At 46.2% G+C, this 20,676-nt stretch overlaps 1 protein-coding gene across 1 annotated transcript in view; it reads right to left on the bottom strand.

Moving 5' to 3' along the window:
* FBXO9 (F-box protein 9) overlaps positions 1–20,676 on the bottom strand; it is a 163,907-nt gene that overhangs the window by 56,009 nt on the left and 87,222 nt on the right. Inside the window, exons 6-8 of the mRNA XM_063916701.1 lie at positions 15,202–15,332; positions 13,142–13,256; positions 9,692–9,810 (exon numbers count right to left, since the gene is read on the bottom strand). Of these exons, the coding sequence (XP_063772771.1) occupies positions 9,692–9,810; positions 13,142–13,256; positions 15,202–15,332 (365 nt within the window). The remainder of the gene's footprint in view (positions 1–9,691; positions 9,811–13,141; positions 13,257–15,201; positions 15,333–20,676) is intronic.

The raw sequence follows: 20,676 nt of genomic DNA, 5'->3' as shown, positions 1-20,676 counted from the left end.
TTGTATATTGCTCTTAGTTCCAGAATGTTTATGTGAAGAGACGTTTCCAGACTCGTCCATACTCCCTGGAAGTTTCTTCCTTGTGTGACTGCTCCCCAGCCTCTCAGGCTGGCGTCCGTGGTCACCAGGATCCAATCCTGTATGCCGAATCTGCGGCCCTCCAATAGATGAGGACTCTGCAACCACCACAGAAGAGACACCCTTGTCCTTGGAGACAGGGTTATCCGTAGGTGCATCTGAAGATGCGACCCTGACCATTTGTCCAACAGATCCCTTTGGAAAATTCTTGCGTGGAATCTGCCGAATGGAATTGCTTCGTAAGAAGCCACCATTTTTCCCAGGACTCTTGTGCATTGATGTACAGACACCTTTCCTGGTTTTAGGAGGTTCCTGACAAGCTCGGATAACTCCTTGGCTTTTTCCTCCGGGAGAAAAACCTTTTTCTGAACCGTGTCCAGAATCATCCCTAGGAACAGCAGACGAGTTGTCGGCATTAACTGGGATTTTGGAATATTCAGAATCCACCCGTGCTGTTTTAGCACTTCTTGAGACAGTGCTAATCCCATCTCTAGCTGTTCTCTGGACCTTGCCCTTATTAGGAGATCGTCCAAGTATGGGATAATTAATATGCCTTTTCTTCGAAGAAGAATCATCATCTCGGCCATTACCTTTGTAAAGATCCGAGGTGCCGTGGACAATCCGAACGGCAGCGTCTGAAACTGATAGTGACAGTTTTGTACAACGAACCTGAGGTACCCCTGGTGTGAGGGGTAAATTGGAACGTGGAGATACGCATCCTTGATGTCCAAGGATACCATAAAGTCCCCCTCTTCCAGGTTCGCTATCACTGCTCTGAGTGACTCCATCTTGAACTTGAACTTCTTTATGTACAGGTTCAAGGACTTCAGATTTAGAATAGGCCTTACCGAGCCATCCGGCTTCGGTACCACAAAAAGAGTGGAATAATACCCCTTCCCTTGTTGTAGAAGAGGTACCTTGACTATCACCTGCTGAGAGTACAGCTTGTGAATGGCTTCCAAAACCGTCTCCCTTTCGGAGGGGGACGTTGGTAAAGCAGACTTCAGGAAACGGCGAGGTGGATCTGTCTCTAATTCCAACCTGTACCCTTGAGATATTATCTGCAGGATCCAGGGATCTACCTGCGAGTGAGCCCACTGCGCGCTGTAATTTTTGAGACGACCGCCCACCGTCCCCGAGTCCGCTTGAGAAGCCCCAGCGTCATGCTGAGGCTTTTGTAGAAGCCGGGGAGGGCTTCTGTTCCTGGGAAGGAGCTGCGTGTTGCTGTCTCTTCCCTCGACCTCTGCCTTGTGGCAGATATGAATAGCCCTTTGCTCTCTTATTTTTAAAGGAACGAAAGGGCTGCGGTTGAAAAGTCGGTGCCTTTTTCTGTTGGGGAGTGACTTGAGGTAGAAAGGTGGATTTCCCGGCTGTAGCCGTGGCCACCAAATCTGATAGACCGACTCCAAATAACTCCTCCCCTTTATACGGCAAAACTTCCATATGCCGTTTTGAATCCGCATCGCCTGTCCACTGTCGCGTCCATAAAGCTCTTCTGGCCGAAATGGACATAGCACTTACCCGTGATGCCAGTGTGCAGATATCCCTCTGTGCATCACGCATATAAAGAAATGCATCCTTTATTTGTTCTAACGACAGTAAAATATTGTCCCTGTCCAGGGTATCAATATTTTCAATCAGGGACTCTGACCAAACTACCCCAGCACTGCCCATCCAGGCAGTCGCTACAGCTGGTCGTAGTATAACACCTGCATGTGTGTATATACTTTTTTGGATATTTTCCATCCTCCTATCTGATGGATCTTTAAGTGCGGCCGTCTCAGGAGAGGGTAACGCCACTTGTTTAGATAAGCGTGTTAGCGCCTTGTCCACCCTAGGAGGTGTTTCCCAGCGCTCCCTAACCTCTGGCGGGAAAGGGTATAATGCCAATAATTTCTTTGAAATTATCAGCTTTTTATCAGGGGCAACCCACGCTTCATTACACACGTCATTTAATTCTTCTGATTCAGGAAAAACTATAGGTAGTTTTTTCACACCCCACATAATACCCTGTTTAGTGGTACCTGTAGTATCAGCTAAATGTAACGCCTCCTTCATTGCCAAAATCATATAACGTGTGGCCCTACTGGAAAATACGGTTGATTCGTCACCGTCATCACTGGAGTCAGTGCCTGCGTCTGGGTCTGTGTCGACCGACTGAGGCAAAGGGCGTTTCACAGCCCCTGACGGTGTTTGAGTCGCCTGGACAGGCACTAATTGATTGTCCGGCCGCCTCATGTCGTCAAACGACTGCTTTAGCGTGTTGACATTACCCCGTAGTTCCATAAATAAAGGCATCCATTCTGGTGTCGACTCCCTAGGGGGTGACATCCTCATATTTGGCAATTGCTCCGCCTCCACACCAATATCGTCCTCATACATGTCGACACACACGTACCGACACACAGCAGACACACAGGGAATGCTCCTAACGAAGACAGGACCCACTAGCCCTTTGGGGAGACAGAGGGAGAGTTTGCCAGCACACACCAAAAGCGCTATATATATATCAGGGATAGCCTTATAATAAGTGCTCCCTTATAGCTGCTTTGTTATATCAAAATATCGCCATAAATTTGCCCCCCCCTCTCTGTTTTACCCTGTTTCTGTAGTGCAGTGCAGGGGAGAGACTTGGGAGCCGTCCTGACCAGCGGAGCTGTGAGAGGAAATGGCGCCGTGTGCTGAGGAGATAGGCCCCGCCCCTTTTCTGGCGGGCTCGTCTCCCGCTATTTAGAGAGATCAGGCAGGGGTTAAATATCTCCATATAGCCTCTAGGGGCTATATGTGAGGTATTTTTAGCCTTTATATAGGTTACATTTGCCTCCCAGGGCGCCCCCCCCCAGCGCCCTGCACCCTCAGTGACCGCGTGTGAAGTGTGCTGAGAGGAAAATGGCGCACAGCTGCAGTGCTGTGCGCTACCTTTAGAAGACTGCAGGAGTCTTCAGCCACCGATTCTGGACCTCTTCTGACTTCAGCATCTGCAAGGGGGCCGGCGGCGCGGCTCCGGTGACCATCCAGGCTGTACCTGTGATCGTCCCTCTGGAGCTTGATGTCCAGTAGCCAAGAAGCCAATCCATCCTGCACGCAGGTGAGTTGACTCCTTCTCCCCTCAGTCCCTCGCTGCAGTGATCCTGTTGCCAGCAGGAATCACTGTAAAATAAAAAACCTAGCTAAACTTTTTCTAAGCAGCTCTTTAGGAGAGCCACCTAGATTGCACCCTTCTCGGCCGGGCACAAAAATCTAACTGGAGTCTGGAGGAGGGTCATAGGGGGAGGAGCCAGTGCACACCACCTGATCTGGAAAAGCTTTACTTTTTGTGCCCTGTCTCCTGCGGAGCCGCTATTCCCCATGGTCCTTTCAGGAACCCCAGCATCCACTAGGACGATAGAGAAATATATATATATATATATTTAAGGCTCTGACAACGTCGAACAACTTGGAGTCCTCCAAGTCGCTAGAAGCCGCAGGCACCACAATAGGTTGGTTCAGGTGAAACGCTGATACCACCTTAGGGAGAAACTGAGGACGCGTCCGCAGTTCTGCCCTGTCCCAATGGAAAATCAGATATGGCTTTTGTACGAAAAAGCCGCCAATTCTGACACTCTCCTGGCCGAAGCCAGGGACAGTAGCATGGTCACTTTCCATGTAAGATATTTCAAATCCACCGATTTGAGTGGCTCAAACCAATGGGATTTGAGAAATCCCAAAACTACATTGAGATCCCACAGTGCCACTGGAGGCACAACCGGGGCTGTATATGTAGTACTCCTTTGACAAAAGCTTGGACTTCAGGAACTGAAGCCAATTCTTTCTGGAAGAAAATCGACAGGGCCGAAATTTGAACCTTAATGGACCCCAATTTGAGGCCCATAGACAATCCTGTTTGCAGGAAATGTAGGAATCGACCCAGTTGAAATTCCTCCGTCGGAGCCCTCTCCTTCAGGATCCGGCGTTCAACCGCCATGCCGTCAAACGCAGCCGCGGTAAGTCTAGAGGTAGAGTGCACGGATCCTCCGTGCGCATCTCTTGAAGTTCCGGGTACCAAGTCTTTCTTGGCAAATCCGGAGCCACGAGTATCGTTCTTACTCCCCTTCGCCTTATAATTCTCAGTACCTTGGGTATGAGAGGCAGAGGGGGGAACACATACATTGACTGGTACACCCATGGTGTTACCAACGCGTCCACAGCTATTGCCTGAGGGTCTCTTGACCTGGCGCAATACCTGTCCAGTTTTTTGTTGAGGCGGGACGCCATCATGTCCACCTTTGGTTTTTCCCAACGGTTCACAATCATGTGGAAGACTTCTGGATGAAGTCCCCACTCTCCCGGGTGGTGATCGTGTCTGCTGAGGAAGTCTGCTTCCCAGTTGTCCACTCCCGGAATGAACACTGCTGACAGTGCTATCACATGATTTTCTGCCCAGTGAAAAATCCTTGCAGCTTCTGCCATTGCCCTCCTGCTTCTTGTGTCGCCCTGTCTGTTTACGTGGGCGACTGCCGTGGTGTTGCCCTACTGGATCAACACCGGCTGACCCTGAAGCAGAGGTCTTGCCAGGCTTAGAGCATTGTAAATTGCCCTTAGCTCCAGTATATTTATGTGAAGTGAAGTCTCCAGGCTTGACCACACTCCCTGGAAATTTCTTCCCTGTGTGACTGCTCCCCAGCCTCTCAGGCTGGCATTCGTGGTCACCAGGACCCAGTCCTGAATGCCGAATCTGCGGCCCTCCAAAAAGGTGAGCACTCTGCAACCACCACAGAAGAGACCCCCTTGTCCTTGGAGACGGGGCTATCCGCTGATGCATCTGAAGATGCGATCCGGACCATTTGTCCAGCAGATCCAACTGAAAGGTTCTTGCGTGGAATCTGCCGAATGGAATCGCTTCGTAAGAAGCCACCATTTACCCAGGACTCTTGTGCATTGATGCACTGACACTTTTCCTGGTTTTAGGAGGTTCCTGACTAGCTCGGATAACTCCCTGGCTTTCTCCTCCGGGAGAAAAACCTTTTTCTGAACTGTGTCCAGAATCATCCCTAGGAACAGCAGACGTGTCGTCGGGCTCAGCTGGGATTTTGGAAAATTTAGAATCCACCCGTGCTGTTGCAGCACTACTTGGGTTAGTGCTACACCGGCCTCTAACTGTTCTCTGGATCTTGCCCTTATCAGGAGATCGTCCAAGTAAGGGATAATTAATACGCCTTTTCTTCGAAGAAGAATCATCATTTCGGCCATTACCTTGGTAAAGACCCGGGGTGCCGTGGACAATCCAAACGGCAACGTCTGAAACTGATAGTGACAGTTTTGTACCACGAACCTGAGGTACCCTTGGTTTGAAGGGCAAATTGGGACATGGAGGTAAGCATCCTTGATGTCCAAGGACACCATAAAGTCCCCTTCTTCCAGATTCGCTATCACTGCTCTGAGTGATTTCATCTTGAACTTGAACCTTTGTATGTAAGTGTTCAAAAGATTTCAGACTTAGAATAGGTCTCACCGAGCCGTCCGGCTTCGGTACCACAAACAGCGTGGAATAATGCCCCTTTCCTTGTTGTAGTAGGGGTACCTTGACTATAACTTGCTGGGAATACAGCTTGTGAATAGCTTCCAACACCGTCTCCCTGTCGGAGGGAGATGTTGGTAAAGCAGACTTCAGGAATCTGCGAGGAAGAGACGTCTCGAATTCCAATCTGTACCCCTGTGATACTACCTGCAGGATCCAGGGGTCGACTTGCGAGTGAGCCCACTGCGCGCTGAAATTCTTGAGACGACCCCCCCACCGGACCTGAGTCCGCTTGTAAGGCCCCTGCGACATGCTGAGGACTTTTCAGAAGCGGGGGAGTGCTTCTGCTCCTGGGAAGGAGCTGCTTGCTGCAGTCTCTTACCCTTTCCTTTGCCTCAGGCAGATATGAATGGCCTTTTGCCCGCTTGTTCTTATGAGAACGAAAGGACTGAGGCTGAAAAGACGGTGTCTTTTTCTGTTGGGAGGTGACCTGAGGTAAAAAAGGTGGATTTTCCGGCTGTTGCCGTGGCCACCAAGTCCGATAGACCGACCCCAAATAATTCCTCCCCTTTATACGGCAAACTTCCATATGCCGCTTGGAATCCGCATCACCTGACCACTGTCGCGTCCATAAACTTCTTCTGGCAGAAATGGACAGCGCACTTACCCTTGATGCCAGAGTGCAAATATCCCTCTGTGCATCTCGCATATAAAGAAAATGCATCCTTTAAATGCTCTATAGTCAATAAAATATTGTCGCTATTCAGGGTATCAATATTTCCAGTCAGAGATTCCGACCAAACCCCCCCAGCACTGCACATCCATGATGGGGCGATTGCTGGTCGCAGTATAACATCAGTATGTGTGTATATACTTTTTAGAGTATTTTCCAGCCTCCTATCAGCTGGATCTTTGAGGGCGGCCGTATCAGGAGACGGTAACGCCACTTGTTTTGATAAGCGTGTGAGCGCCTTATCTACCCTAGAGGGTGTTTCCCAGCGCGCCCTAACCTCTGGCGGGAAAGGGTATAATGCCAATAACTTCTCTGAATTTAGCAACTTCCTATCGGGGGTAACCCACGCTTCATCACACACTTCAATCAATTCATCTGATTCAGGAAAAACTACAGGTAGTTTTTTCACACCCCACATAATACCCATTTTTGTGGTACTTGTAGTATCAGAAATATGTAACGCCTCCTTCATTGCCGTGATTATGTAACGTGTGGCCCTACTGGAAAATACGTTTGTTTCTTCACCGTCGACACTGGAGTCAGTGTCCGTGTCTGTCGACCGACTGAGGTAATGGGTGTTTTAAAGCCCCTGACGGTGTTTGAGACGCCTGGACAGGTACTAATTGGTTTGCCGGCCGTCTCATATCGTCAACCGACCTTGTAGCGTGTTGACACTATCACGTAATTCCATAAATAAAGCCATCCATTCCGGTGTCGACTCCCTAGGGGGTGACATCCCATTACAGGCAATTGCTCCGCCTCCACACCAACATCGTCCTCATACCTGTCGACACACACGTACCGACACACAGCACACACACAGGGAATGCTCTGATAGAGGACAGGACCCCACTAGCCCTTTGGGGAGACAGAGGGAGAGTTTGCCAGCACACACCAAAGCGCTATAATTATACAGGGGCAACCTTATAGTAAGTGTTTTCCCTTATAGCAGCTTAATATATATTAATATCGCCAAAAAATGCCCCCCCTCTCTGTTTTAACCCTGTTTCTGTAGTGCAGTGCAGGGGAGAGCCTGGGAGCCTTCCCACCAGCGGATCTGTGTGGGAAAAATGGCGCTGTGTGCTGAGGAGATAGGCCCCGCCCCCTTCACGGCGGGCTCTTCTCCCGTTTTTTTCTGTAATCCTGGCAGGGGTTAAATACATCCATATAGCCCAGGGGCTATATGTGATGTATTTTTAGCCAGTAAAGGTAATTACATTGCTGCCCAGGGCGCCCCCCCCCAGCGCCCTGCACCCTCAGTGACCGCGGTGTGAAGTGTGCTGAGAGCAATGGCGCACAGCTGCAGTGCTGTGCGCTACCTTAAGAAGACTGGGAAGTCTTCAGCCGCCGATTTCTGGACCTCTTCTCTCTTCAGCATCTGTAAGGGGGCCGGCGGCGCGGCTCCGGTGACCCATCCAGGCTGTACCTGTGATCGTCCCTCTGGAGCTAGTGTCCAGTAGCCTAAGAAGCCAATCCATCCTGCACGCAGGTGAGTTCGCTTCTTCTCCCCTTAGTCCCGCGTTGCAGTGAGCCTGTTGCCAGCAGGACTCACTGAAAATAAAAAACCTAACAAACTTTTATTCTAAGCAGCTCTTTAGGAGAGCCACCTAGATTGCACCCTTCTCGGCCGGGAACAAAAATCTAACTGAGGCTTGGAGGAGGGTCATAGGGGGAGGAGCCAGTGCACACCACCTAGTGGTCAAACTTTTAATTTTGTGCCCCGTCTCCTGCGGAGCCGCTGATCCCCATGGTCCTGACGGAGTCCCCAGCATCCACTTAGGACGTCAGAGAAATAAATAGATTTTAAGGAATACTATGCAATGAAACTTGAACAGTTTAGACCAAATACAGAGTCTTATGATAGGATACTACAATTACCCAACAGGACCTGCAGGATTGTGTGCAGGAATGTAATAATACATCACTGCATGAACAGACGCAGGGTAATACACACCTGCTGAATAATATATAATGTCTATATAATAATGAAGTATGCCATGCCCTGGGAGTGGCATGCACATTTGGAATGCACCCTTCCTCTCCACTAACCATGGTGAAAGAGAAGAGTAATGGTGGCTTGTGCAAGTGTATGGATGGGAAGGGGTGGAGGGGGTGGGAAGATGGACAATATGCTAATAACAAATAATAGAATAACAATATACAGTATAATATCACAATGATTTTGTGCATACTACTGCTAATAATGACACTACGGAGGTGGCCGTGTACTATATACAGGTTGAGTATCCCTTATCCAAAATGCTTGGGACCAGAGGTATTTTGGATATCGGATTTTTCCGTAGTTTGGAATAATTGCATACCATAATGAGATATCATAGTGATGGGACCTAAGTCTAAGCACAGAATGCATTTATGTTTCATATACACCTTATACACACAGCCTGAAGGTAATTAAATCATTATTTTTAATAACTCTGTGCATTAAACAAAGTTTGTGTACATACACACAATTCATTTATGTTTCATATACAACTAATACACACAGCCTGAAGGTCATTTAATACAATATTTTTAATAACTGTGTATTAAACAAAGTTTGTGTACATTGAGCCATCAGAAAACAAAGGTTTCACTATCTCACTCAAAAAATTCTGTATTTCGGAATATTTGGATATGGGATACTCAACCTGTACTGCATAGTGATGACAGCTACTACTATTATTATTATACACAGAATTGGGCAATGGGAGAATCAGAGTTATGATACGTACATGGTATCTATGTATGTTCCTTCCAGGGTGCACTCACCCAGCACCAGCAGCTGGGCCACATCGGACAGAAGCACATGGTAAACCCGCCTGTCTGGCATCCAGATCAGATGTTACACAAAGCCCCTCCGCACTCATCACCAACCTGTGTGCCAGGCACTGCTCTCCAGTACTGCCCGCTGCTGCTGGGTCACATCATAATGCTTCCTCAGCGGACACCTTGCTGCAATTTCGCCCGGGGGACAGGGAGTCACTCACTGCTCAGCAAACTCCCTCCACGTCCCAGCAGCATACACTTCACTGCATAGCAACCTGGCTAATCATTGCTGCGGCTCCGGCTTGAGCTGCGTCCATCATAGTTATCCGTCATTGGGGGGAGCACGGCCACCGAGTAGAGCAAGGGAGTATGGCCCACCAGCAAACCATCCCGGCATGCCAATCTGCCCCCGATTACTGCTGAGTAATCTATGAGTAATGATCTATTTCAATGTTCAAAGATTTCTTATTTCCACAAATTGCAGTGATAAGGAATCTTTAATATCTGGGGCATACGGCATAACAAACATGCCCTAAGACATGTGAGAATTTGTTTTTTGAGAGTGTAGACGTGAATCATACTGGCATTATCAAGCAGAAACCTAAAACAAAATGTACCATCAAATCGAACACGTGGCCTCTCTAGAAACATCTGCCTCCACGTGGCATACGGTACGAGTTTCACACAGTTTCTGCCCCACACTTTCAAGCATGCCAAGCGCCAAATCTCAGGATCCCTGAAACATTAAGATGAAAATATTATAAGTTTGCTGACATATGCCTTATTGCGACTTATTGTATAAAGGAGGCTACTGCATTAGTTAGGCTACTGTTATATAATGAAACCAAAATGAATAACTTCCAATTTGCGCAAAGCCACATTTTTATATATTGTAATATGTAAGAATGTAGAGACATTGGAGCAGATGTATTAAGCCTGGAGAAGTGACAAAGCAGTGATAAAGAAGTAGAAAGAAGAATAAGCGGAAGGTGATAATGCACCAGCCAATTATTCAGAGTTTCAAAAAATGAGTTAGGAGCTGATTGGCTGGTGTGTTATCACCTTCCACTTATCACTTCTCCAGGATTAATACATCTGCCCCCCCATGGGCCTGATTTGAGGTGGATGCAATACTGATGTTTATGGTTCTGAGAAATGTTTTTTGAACAGAGCATGTGTCACAAGCACGTTGTTGGGTGAGATGCATCAATGAATGTGCGTTTATGGAAGGTAGTGAGGCGTGCAGAGAGCACATTTTTAATTTGCAGTTGCACTGGCCCGGCCATAATAGGGGCTTGCCAGTGGGAGGGGGGGGGGGGGGCGCAATCGGCCAGGCGGTGAGACTGACAGTGTGACTGCCAGCACTGCTGGAGGTGAGAGTGAGCCCGGTGAGGCCAACAATCAGCGTGTGGGAGGAGGGGTGGCATGGGTGCTGTGGGAGGGTGGACTGTGTGGTAGCTCATACTGTGGTGCATAATAAGCATTTTTACTCATACCGTATGGTGTAATATGAATTTTCGGCTCATACTGTGTGGCGTATTGTAGATTTCGGCTCATAGTGTGTGGCATAATACGCATTTCGACTCATATCATGTAGTGTATTGTGAATTTCGTCAAATACTATGTGGCGTAATGTGAGTTTTCGGCTCATACTGTGTGGTATAATGTATATTTCGGCTCATACTGTGGTGCATAATACGCATTTTTACTCAAACCATGTGGCATAATATGAATTTCGACTCCTGCTGTGTGGTGATAATTAAATATTATGTTTGCACTGTGTTTTTATGTACCTTTTTAATGTTTGTGATGCCAATATGGATTGTGCAATGGTTAGCATTACGGCCTCACAGCACTGAAGTTATGGGTTCAATGCCCACTATGGCCCTAACTGTGTGGAGTTTGTATATTATCCCCATACTTGCGTGGGTTTCCTCCGGGTACTCCGGTTTCCTCCCACAATCCCAAAATATACTGGTAGGTTAATTGGCTCCCAACAAAATTAACCCTAGCATGAATGTGTCTGCGTGTACATGTGGTAGGGAATATAGATTGTAAGCTCCACTGGGGCAGGGACTGATGTGAATGGGCAAATATTCTCTGTAAAGCGCTGCCTAATATGTGTGCGCTATATAAATAACTGTTAATGATAATAATAATAATGTTTAAAGTTTTAAAAAGTAGAATATAAGGAGGAAAAATGACAAATAATGTAAGGTGAACAAATCAGGAAAGGAAATATAGTGTTATGGATTGTTTCAGGAAGGGGGGCCCCAAATCGGTGTCTTGCTTAAGGCCCAATGAGATCTAAATCCGCCTCTGGGGTCTATTCATGAAGCAGTGAAAAGAGTGCAGAAGTGAGCTAGTGGAGAAGTTGCTCAGGACAACCAATGTTGAGGTAACATTTCTAAAATGCATTCTATAAATTTATAAGTAGCAGCTGATTAGTTGGAATGGGCAATTTCTCCACTGGCTCACTTCTCCACACTTTTCACTACTTCATAAATAGATCCCAAAGTGGAGACGGATAAAGAGTGATAAAGGACCAGCTTTTGTCATTTTTCAAACACAGCCTGTGACGTGACAGTTAGGAAGCTGATTGGCTGGTACTTTATCACTCTTTATCAGTCTCCACTTCATTTCTTGTTAAGGCTTAATACATTTGGGCCATGACTCCTTAAATTAGAACGCTAGGGGACAGTTTTCGTTCTCATCCTTAACTTGTCAGCTGCTTTTGACATTTCTGTCCCTCTTCTTCTTCAAGCCTCCTACTTTTTTGGGCTTTGTTACACTGCCCTCTTAAGGTTATCTTCCTAATTTTCTAATCATTCCTTCTTGTTCTCTACCTCTGCATCATTCTTCCTTCTCCATATGTTCTTCAATAGTCTGTCCTTGATCCTTTTCTTCACCTCCTCTCTTGGTGAACTCATCAGCACCTTCGGCCTACAATGCCACCTCTCTTGACCCTATCTCGTCTCCTTTCCCGGATGTCCCAACATTCTCTTAAGCAACATTTTCTTTGCTCAAGTCCACTGCCTCTGAGTCATCCATGTACTGTTTAACTTTTTTTTTTATTGGATTGTTTTTTCATACCATTATATTTTTTCCTGAGCGGGACTATGGAAACTTGGTGTTGCCATATAAATAAAATAAAATAATAATTCAAATTAACTAACAAGGAAAGCACAGTATTAAAAGGAACGGTAAAGCACAAAAAGTACATTTTTACGTGAACCATGTAGGTAAAATAAAATCTTAATTCAGAAGTCTTTTGCTCACTTTCCGTTTGCCCTTTCTAAGTACATATAAGCACCGTGGACACATTTAGTTAAGTATAATGGGGCTGCTGCAAAGTTGCGTGCAATTCCGTCTATGCAGAGAAATCTTGCTATATTGTGTACTGGGCATGCTCCCTAGCTCAGCGTACGCATCTACATGCTCTACAGCAGAGGCTCTTAAACGCGGTCCGCAAGGCACCCCAACACTCCAGGTTTTAGGTATATCCATGGCTCAGCACAGATGGATAAATCAAATTGACCGAGGTGCTAAGTCAGTCACCTGTGACCAAGCTTGGATAAACTTAAAACCTGGACCATTGGGGTGACTTGAGGACCGCATTTGAGATCGTATCTCCACTAACCGATGAATGGACGTAACAGGGTGGTAATGGGGTGATCACACATAGGATAAGTTTAGTGACAGCATGATGTGCCATCTAGATGGAATTGCGGGCTGAACACAAGATCAGTCTGAGGTCAGACCAATGCCTTGCACAAAAGATAAGGGTATGCATGCAACTAAGATATGGATAGGGGTGATGCGGTCGCACAGATGTGTACAACGCAGCATATGGATGAAAATCCGCATATAGCTCTGCGCATGCAATGCAGGTGCAACTATGAATCCATCCCAATGATTTCACGTTTTATGCCATCTATATTGCTCATATGCTTCTACTTATATTAATATCATATAATCACTTAATTCGCTCTTAGAAGCAGTAGATTTATTTACATATACAAATGCCCCTACAATGGACACAATACTCTTATTCTTGTGTGGAGTACCTGGCACAAATATAAAAGCCCTTGCAGACCAACGACAGTTGTTCTAATGATCGCAGATCAAGTTCACTGGAAACCACCCAGCGGAAAATATACATCAGCACCTCCATAGGGAGCACTAAGGCACAGGGAGAAAGACACAAAACATGTAATACTGCAGTTATTCATTGGAGAATAGGAAGGCAATTATACGGTTTATAACACAGCAGTCTTATCTCCTTAGGTGATCACAGAAGGTAAACTGAAGCTTAATATACAACTTTAGATTAAAATGTACTGTAGCCTGCACTGGTTAATAGGAGGTGCAAAACATAATGCTGCTGTCAGATTTATCGCGCATGTGAGACACGAAGGGTATATTCACTAAAGGTTGAGTTTGATTTATTTGGGGGCGTTTTTTCATCGGCTCACTGTCGATGTTTTTTAGTCACAAGAATGGAACCCCTCAGATTTTCTATGCATTTGGTTAGTAAATCGAATCACCCAAATAACAGACCAGCCTCTGGGTAAGTTTATGTCAAGCAATGCACAGATCACGATGATCTGTGCAGAGGCTGTCATAATAATATTGTAAAAATTAAATGGAAAGCAAAAACATGCATCCCCCCCCCCAAAAAAAAAAAAAAAAAAAAAAATCAATAAAAAGCCTCAGGCCTCTGAGATCAGGTTGCTCATGTAAAATAGGGGGTAAAAGCCGTGATGGGTCCCTCTTTTCTAATAACCAGCACTAGGCAGAATCAGCTGACACTATAGCAGGGGAACACACATCGTGGGGTCCCACCACTATAAAAGCATTCGGCCCCACTACCACCACCTTCTCCGTCCCCAAAAAGACTACCAGCCCAAATTCAGTGCGTGTACTATTTTATTAAATAAAAATGCTCCCACAAATTACTAATCACAATATGAAGAGGCCAAATCTTGTCAACACAAATAAATAAATGTTGCTACTGCTCACCCTGAAAGCCCATGGCAAATGAGAGGAAATAAAAATAAATAAAAAATAAATAGAAATAAATTTGGACAAGCTTATTTTTACCCACTTTACTAAGCATTCCAGCACAATCATAATACATTTTGCAATATGTGGCTATTTGCATAATAATGGCCAAAATTATGGGTTTACCCACCACTTTGGAGTAACCTCACAGTTGGGTATGTCCCTAACAATGTAAGGGTTCAAGTCTAGGGCGTGGGACACCCCCAAAAACACCCACAGGGGTGAAAATAATTGTGTGAAAATTGTTAAAGATATATATAAAAAAAAACCAATAAAAATGCTAGAGTGCGCTAAAGTATATTGTGATGCCCTGGTGCAGCTCAACCAAAGCAACTCAGGGGGACCCACGCCTCAAAACTCACCCCACAACTGACATATTACAGTATATAAACTTTTTAGATTTGACTTCGTTGTGCCTTCATTTAAATGTGCACTGTTTGAATAGTGAACCTGCACTCGTTCTCTGTGTGCGGCACTACAGGTCTCAGCAAGATAGCGCCTCTCATTACTAGCAGTTACGGTGAGCAGTCTAGGGTCCCTCCCCTATATGCGCTGCGGATATAGTGTCAGTTGCTTCAGTCTAGTGCTAGTTATTTGAAATATGGGGGACCTGACACTGTTTTTTACCCCCATTTTTCAATACCAGCCTAGACTCATTGTCTAGTAATGATTTTGGAGGTACCCCATGGAGTTTTTTTATTTGAACCCTTTATAACAATATTAATAAAACAATGCCTGCACAGATCATAATGATCTTTGCAGTGCTTTCACTCCACCACAGACTGACAATGGATTGCCGTTGGATATACTGCGGAATAGGGGGTTGAATTCAGACACGTATCGACGTGGGATGATGAAAGACCGTCAAAACCGATGTATAGTAAGTACTGGATTTTTAGACTGTAATCCACCATCAATGCCAGTTAGTACTTACTTCCTACTGATCAAGCACACAGAGCATGCCAAAAGTTCTGAGAAAGTGAAGAAATGGGAACAGCGCTATATTCTGTAACTGAAGACGGTAAGAAAATTGAACAGGAAATACAAGAGAACAAAAACATACCAGAAATATGAGTCTGGCTGACATCATACCCGGACTGGCACAATTTAAGTGAAGACTCCTGAAATGTCAGCTGCTGCTGGAAGTATGAGAATAAATCGGCCATCTTGCGGTCATCATTGGCATCTTCCATACTGCAAGATGAAATGTAATACAGATTATAGGTTTTATAAGCAAAACACATTCTATCCCAGTCTTCAATTATACAATGTTTCCCTGGTGACAGGATAACACGCAGAAGTCTTCAGTGGTGACCATTTATGAAAGCTGTTCCATAGATAAAGCTATAAAAGAGGTGATGTTACATATAGCAACTAGACATTTGTTTTCATTTTCTGTACAGTATTAGAAAAATGATAGAATGTGATCAGTTGCTATGGGCAACACTATCTATACTTCAGTGTTACTTGCAGAACAGTTTACAGAAATGTACGCCATAAAATATATTTCCTCATGCCTCTTAATAGAATAAGACAGGGAAAATTATTTAGAACACAAAAAGCATTTAAGCAAATTAAGATATTATTAGAAAGTATATTTTTTTATGTAGGTAATTATTATTATCATCCTTTATTTGTATGGTGCCACAAGGGTTCTACAGCACCTTACAAAATACATAAAGAGCAAAACAAGAAAGACAGTGTAGGACAAGTACATGGTGTATAAACATTGCTACATCAACAGATATGACACTGGAATAAGCAGCAGAGGTTAGGGTTTAGGTGCCGTCGTAGGGAATATGGAGTAGAAGAGTCTCAGTAAGAGAAGAAAAAGCACACGAGGGGGGAGAGAGAACAGAGAATTAGGGGATGAGAGTAATGAGCACATGGGATGGTCAGTCTGAGTTCCCTCAATGCATTTCGTCCTTCCTTGCTCAAATTACTGGACTTCCTCAGTCCAGCCATTTGAGCAAGGAATGACAAAACACGTTGAGGGAACTCAGACTGACCATCTCAGATGCGATTTTACACCAGATAAGCTATGTTTTTATTTGACGTTATGTGACTAAAGTGTGATAAAACTGTATTACACTATTGTGCCTTTCTTTCCTATCATTTAATGTACCTGCTCTGTTTGGAGAGGAATGTGGAGATCATTACCCTAGGAAATTTTGCATTTCTTATGCATCAGCAGACTACGATTGTCTACATGCGGTTTGAACAGTGGTAACCATACCACCATGTACGGTACTCTTTGAATTTATTTGGGGTGCTGCACAGTGGTGGTGGTGGCAATTTTTATACCTAATATATTACACTATCATGTGCTATTGTCACCCGCTGTATAGATTCATTTTCTAAGCCACACAGAACGGCTTTTTTGGAGACCAGCAGCCACCCGTAAGAGGGGAAGTGTAAAGAGCACACAGAAAGAAAAAAATCCCTGAACTGACTACAGGGAAAACGGATATACTCAACAGTGCCACCAGGATAATATTTTATAGATATGTAATATTATATTGAAAAAAATCTGCATCTCCCTCTCCACTGTCCCTGTCTGCCCCTACCACTCCACTCTTTCCTCAGTCCCTATCTATTCCTCTCTCTCCCCCCAATCCCTATCTGCCCCTACCCCTCCCCCACTCACTCCACAGCCTCCTTTCTCCATATGCAGCAAGTGTGAAACAGTCAGATTATTGTCATTAATAATAAGAATTTACTCACCGGTAATTCTATTTCTCGTAGTCCGTAGTGGATGCTGGGTACTCCGTAAGGACCATGGAGAATAGACGGGCTCCGCAGGAGACTGTGCACTCTTAAAAGAAAGATTAGGTACTACATCTGGTGTGCACTGGCTCCTCCCTCTATGCCCCTCCTCCAGATCTCAGTTAGGGAAACTGTGCCCGGAAGAGCTGACATTACTAGGAAAGGATTTGGAATCCAGGGTAAGACTCATACCAGCCACACCAATCACACCGTACAACTTGTGATAACTATACCCAGTTAACAGTATGAACAACAACTGAGCCTCATTCAACAGATGGCTCAGAACAATAACCCTATAGTTAAGCAATAACTATATACAAGTACTGCAGAAAGTCAGCACTTGGGACGGGCTCCCAGCATCCACTACGGACTACGAGAAATAGAATTACCGGTGAGTAAATTCTTATTTTCTCTGACGTCCTAGTGGATGCTGGGTACTCCGTAAGGACCATGGGGATTATACCAAAGCTCCCAAACGGGCGGGAGAGTGCGGATGACTCTGCAGCACCGAATGAGCAAACTCAAGGACCTCCTCAGCCAGGGTATCAAACTTGTAGAATTTTGCAAAAGTGTTTGATCCCGACCAAGTAGCAGCTCGGCAAAGTTGTAAAGCCGAGACCCCTCGGGCAGCCGCCCAAGAAGAGCCCACCTTCCTCGTGCAATGGGCTTTTAATGATTTAGAATGGGCTTTTACTGATTTAGAATGCGGCAGTCCAGCCGCAGAATGAGCAAGTTGAATCGTGCTATAGATCCAGCGAGCAATAGTCTGCTTTGAAGCAGGAGCACCCAGCTTGTTGGATGCATGCAGGATAAACAGCGAGTCAGTTTTTCTGACTCTAGCCGTCCTGGAAACATAGATTTTCAGGGCCCGGACTACGTCCAGCAACTTGGAATCCTCCAAGTCCAGAGTAGCCGCAGGCACCACAATAGGTTGGTTCAAATGAAACGCTGATACCACCTTTGGTAGAAATTGGGGACGAGTCCTCAATTCTGCCCTGTCCATATGGAAAATCAGATATGGGCTTTTACAGGACAAAGCCGCCAATTCTGACACACGCCTAGCTGAGGCCAAGGCCAACAGCATAACTACCTTCCACGTGAGATACTTCAACTCCACGGTCTGAAGTGGCTCAAACCAATGTGATTTTAGGAAATCCAACACTACGTTGAGATCCCAAGGTGCCACTGGAGGCACTAAAGGGGGCTGAATATGCAGCACTCCCTTAACAAACGTCTGAACTTCAGGCAGTGAAGCCAGTTCTTTTTGAAAGAAAATAAGACAGGGCCGAAATCTGGACTTTAATGGATCCCAATTTTAGGCCCATAGTCACTCCTGATTGTAGGAAGTGCAGAAATCGACCCAGCTGAAATTCCTCTGTTGGGGCCTTCATGGCCTCACACCAAGCAACATATTTTCGCGATATGCGGTGATAATGTTTTGCTGTCACATCCTTCCTAGCCTTCATCAGCGTAGGAATTACTTCAACCGGAATGCCCTTTCCATTAGGATCCGTCGTTCAACCGCCATGCCGTCAAACGCAGCCGCGGTAAGTCTTGGAACAGACAGGGCCCCTGCTGTAGCAGGTCCTGTCGGAGCGGCAGAGGCCATGGGTCCTCTGAGATCATTTCTTGTAGTTCCGGGTACCAAGTTCTTCTTGGCCAATCCGGAACAATGAGTATAGTTCTTACTCCTCTCTTTCTTATTATCCTCAGCACCTTTGGTATGAGAGGAAGAGGAGGGAACACATAAACCGACTGGTACACCCACGGTGTCACTAGAGCGTCCACAGCTACCGCCTGAGGGTCCCTTGACCTGGCGCAATATCTTTTTAGCTTTTTGTTGAGGCGGGACGCCATCATGTCCACCTGTGGCCTTTCCCAACGATTTACAATCAGCTGGAAGACTTCCGGATGAAGTCCCCACTCTCCCGGGTGGAGGTCGTGCCTGCTGAGGAAGTCTGCTTCCCAGTTGTCCACTCCCGGAATGAACACTGCTGACAGTGCTAGCACATGATTTTCCGCCCATCGGAGAATCCTTGTGGCTTCTGCCATAGCCATCCTGCTTCTTGTGCCGCCCTGTCGGTTTACATGGGCGACAGCCGTGATGTTGTCTGACTGAATCAGCACCGGCTGGTTTTGAAGCAGGGGTTCTGCTTGAGTTAGGGCATTGTAAATGGCCCTTAGTTCCAGAATATTTATGTGTAGGGAAGTCTCCTGACTCGACCATTGTCCTTGGAAGTTTCTTCCCTGAGTGACTGCCCCCCAAACTCGGAGGCTTGCATCCGTGGTCACCAGGACCCAGTCCTGAATGCCGAATCTGCGGCCCTCGAGAAGATGAGCACTCTGCAGCCACCACAGCAGAGACACCCTGGCCCTCGGGGACAGGGTGATCAGCCGATGCATCTGAAGATGCGATCCGGACCACTTGTCTAACAGATCCCACTGAAAGATCCTTGCATGGAACCTGCCGAAGGGAATTGCTTCGTAAGAAGCTACCATCTTTCCCAGGACTCGCGTGCAGTGATGCACCGACACCTGTTTTGGTTTCAGAAGGTCTCTGACCAGAGATGACAACTCCTTGGCCTTCTCCTCCGGGAGAAACACCTTCTTCTGTTCTGTGTCCAGAATCATGCCCAAGAACAGCAGACGCGTCGTAGGAACCAGCTGCGACTTTGGGATATTCAGAATCTAGCCGTGCTGTTGCAGCACTTCCTGAGATAGTGCTACTCCGACCAACAACTGCTCCTTGGACCTTGCCTTTATAAGGAGATCGTCCAAGTACGGGATAATTATAACTCCCTTCTTTCGAAGGAGTATCATCATTTCGGCCATTACCTTGGTAAATACCCTCGGTGCCGTGGACAGACCAAACGACAACGTCTGGAATTGGTAATGGCAGTCCTGTACCACAAACCGGAGGTACTCCTGGTGAGGTGGGTAAATGGGGACATGTAGGTAAGCATCCTTGATGTCCAGTGATACCATAAAATCCCCCTCTTCCAGGCTTGCAATAACCGCCCTGAGCGATTCCATTTTGAACTTGAACTTCCTTATATAAGTGTTCAAGGATTTCAAATTTAGAATGGGTCTCACCGAACCGTCTGGTTTCGGTACCACAAACATTGTGGAATAGTAACCCCGTCCCTGTTGAAGGAGGGGAACTTTGATTATCACCTGCTGGAGGTACAGCTTGTGAATTGCTGCCAGTACTACCTCCCTTTCCTTGGGAGTAGCTGGCAAGGCTGATTTGAGGTAACGGCGAGGGGGAGACGTCTCGAACTCCAGCTTGTATCCCTGAGATACCACTTGTAGAACCCAGAGATCCACCTGTGAGCGAACCCACTGGTCTCTGAAGTTCCGGAGACGGGCCCCCACCGCACCTGGCTCCACCTGTGGAGCCCCAGCGTCATGCGGTGGACTTAGAGGAAGCAGGGGAGGATTTTTGTTCCTGGGAACTGGCTGTCTGGTGCAGCTTTTTCTCTCTATCCCTGCCTCTGGGCAGAAAGGACGCACCTCTGACCCGCTTGCCTTTCTGGGGCCGAAAGGACTGTACTTGATAATACGGTGCTTTCTTAGGCTGTGAGGGAACCTGAGGTAAAAAAGTCGACTTCCCAGCTGTTGCTGTGGATACGAGGTCCGAGAGACCGTCCCCAAACAATTCCTCACCCTTATAAGGCAAAACTTCCATGTGCCTTTTAGAATCAGCATCACCTGTCCACTGCCGAGTCCATAATACTCTCCTGGCAGAAATGGACATTGCATTAATTCTAGA

This window comes from Pseudophryne corroboree, chromosome 4, assembly GCF_028390025.1.
Source record: "Pseudophryne corroboree isolate aPseCor3 chromosome 4, aPseCor3.hap2, whole genome shotgun sequence".
In the NCBI taxonomy this organism is placed as follows: Eukaryota; Metazoa; Chordata; class Amphibia; order Anura; family Myobatrachidae; genus Pseudophryne; species Pseudophryne corroboree.
The sequence above is the reverse complement of the archived record's forward strand: the minus strand, read 5'-3'. Positions and strand labels throughout refer to the sequence as shown.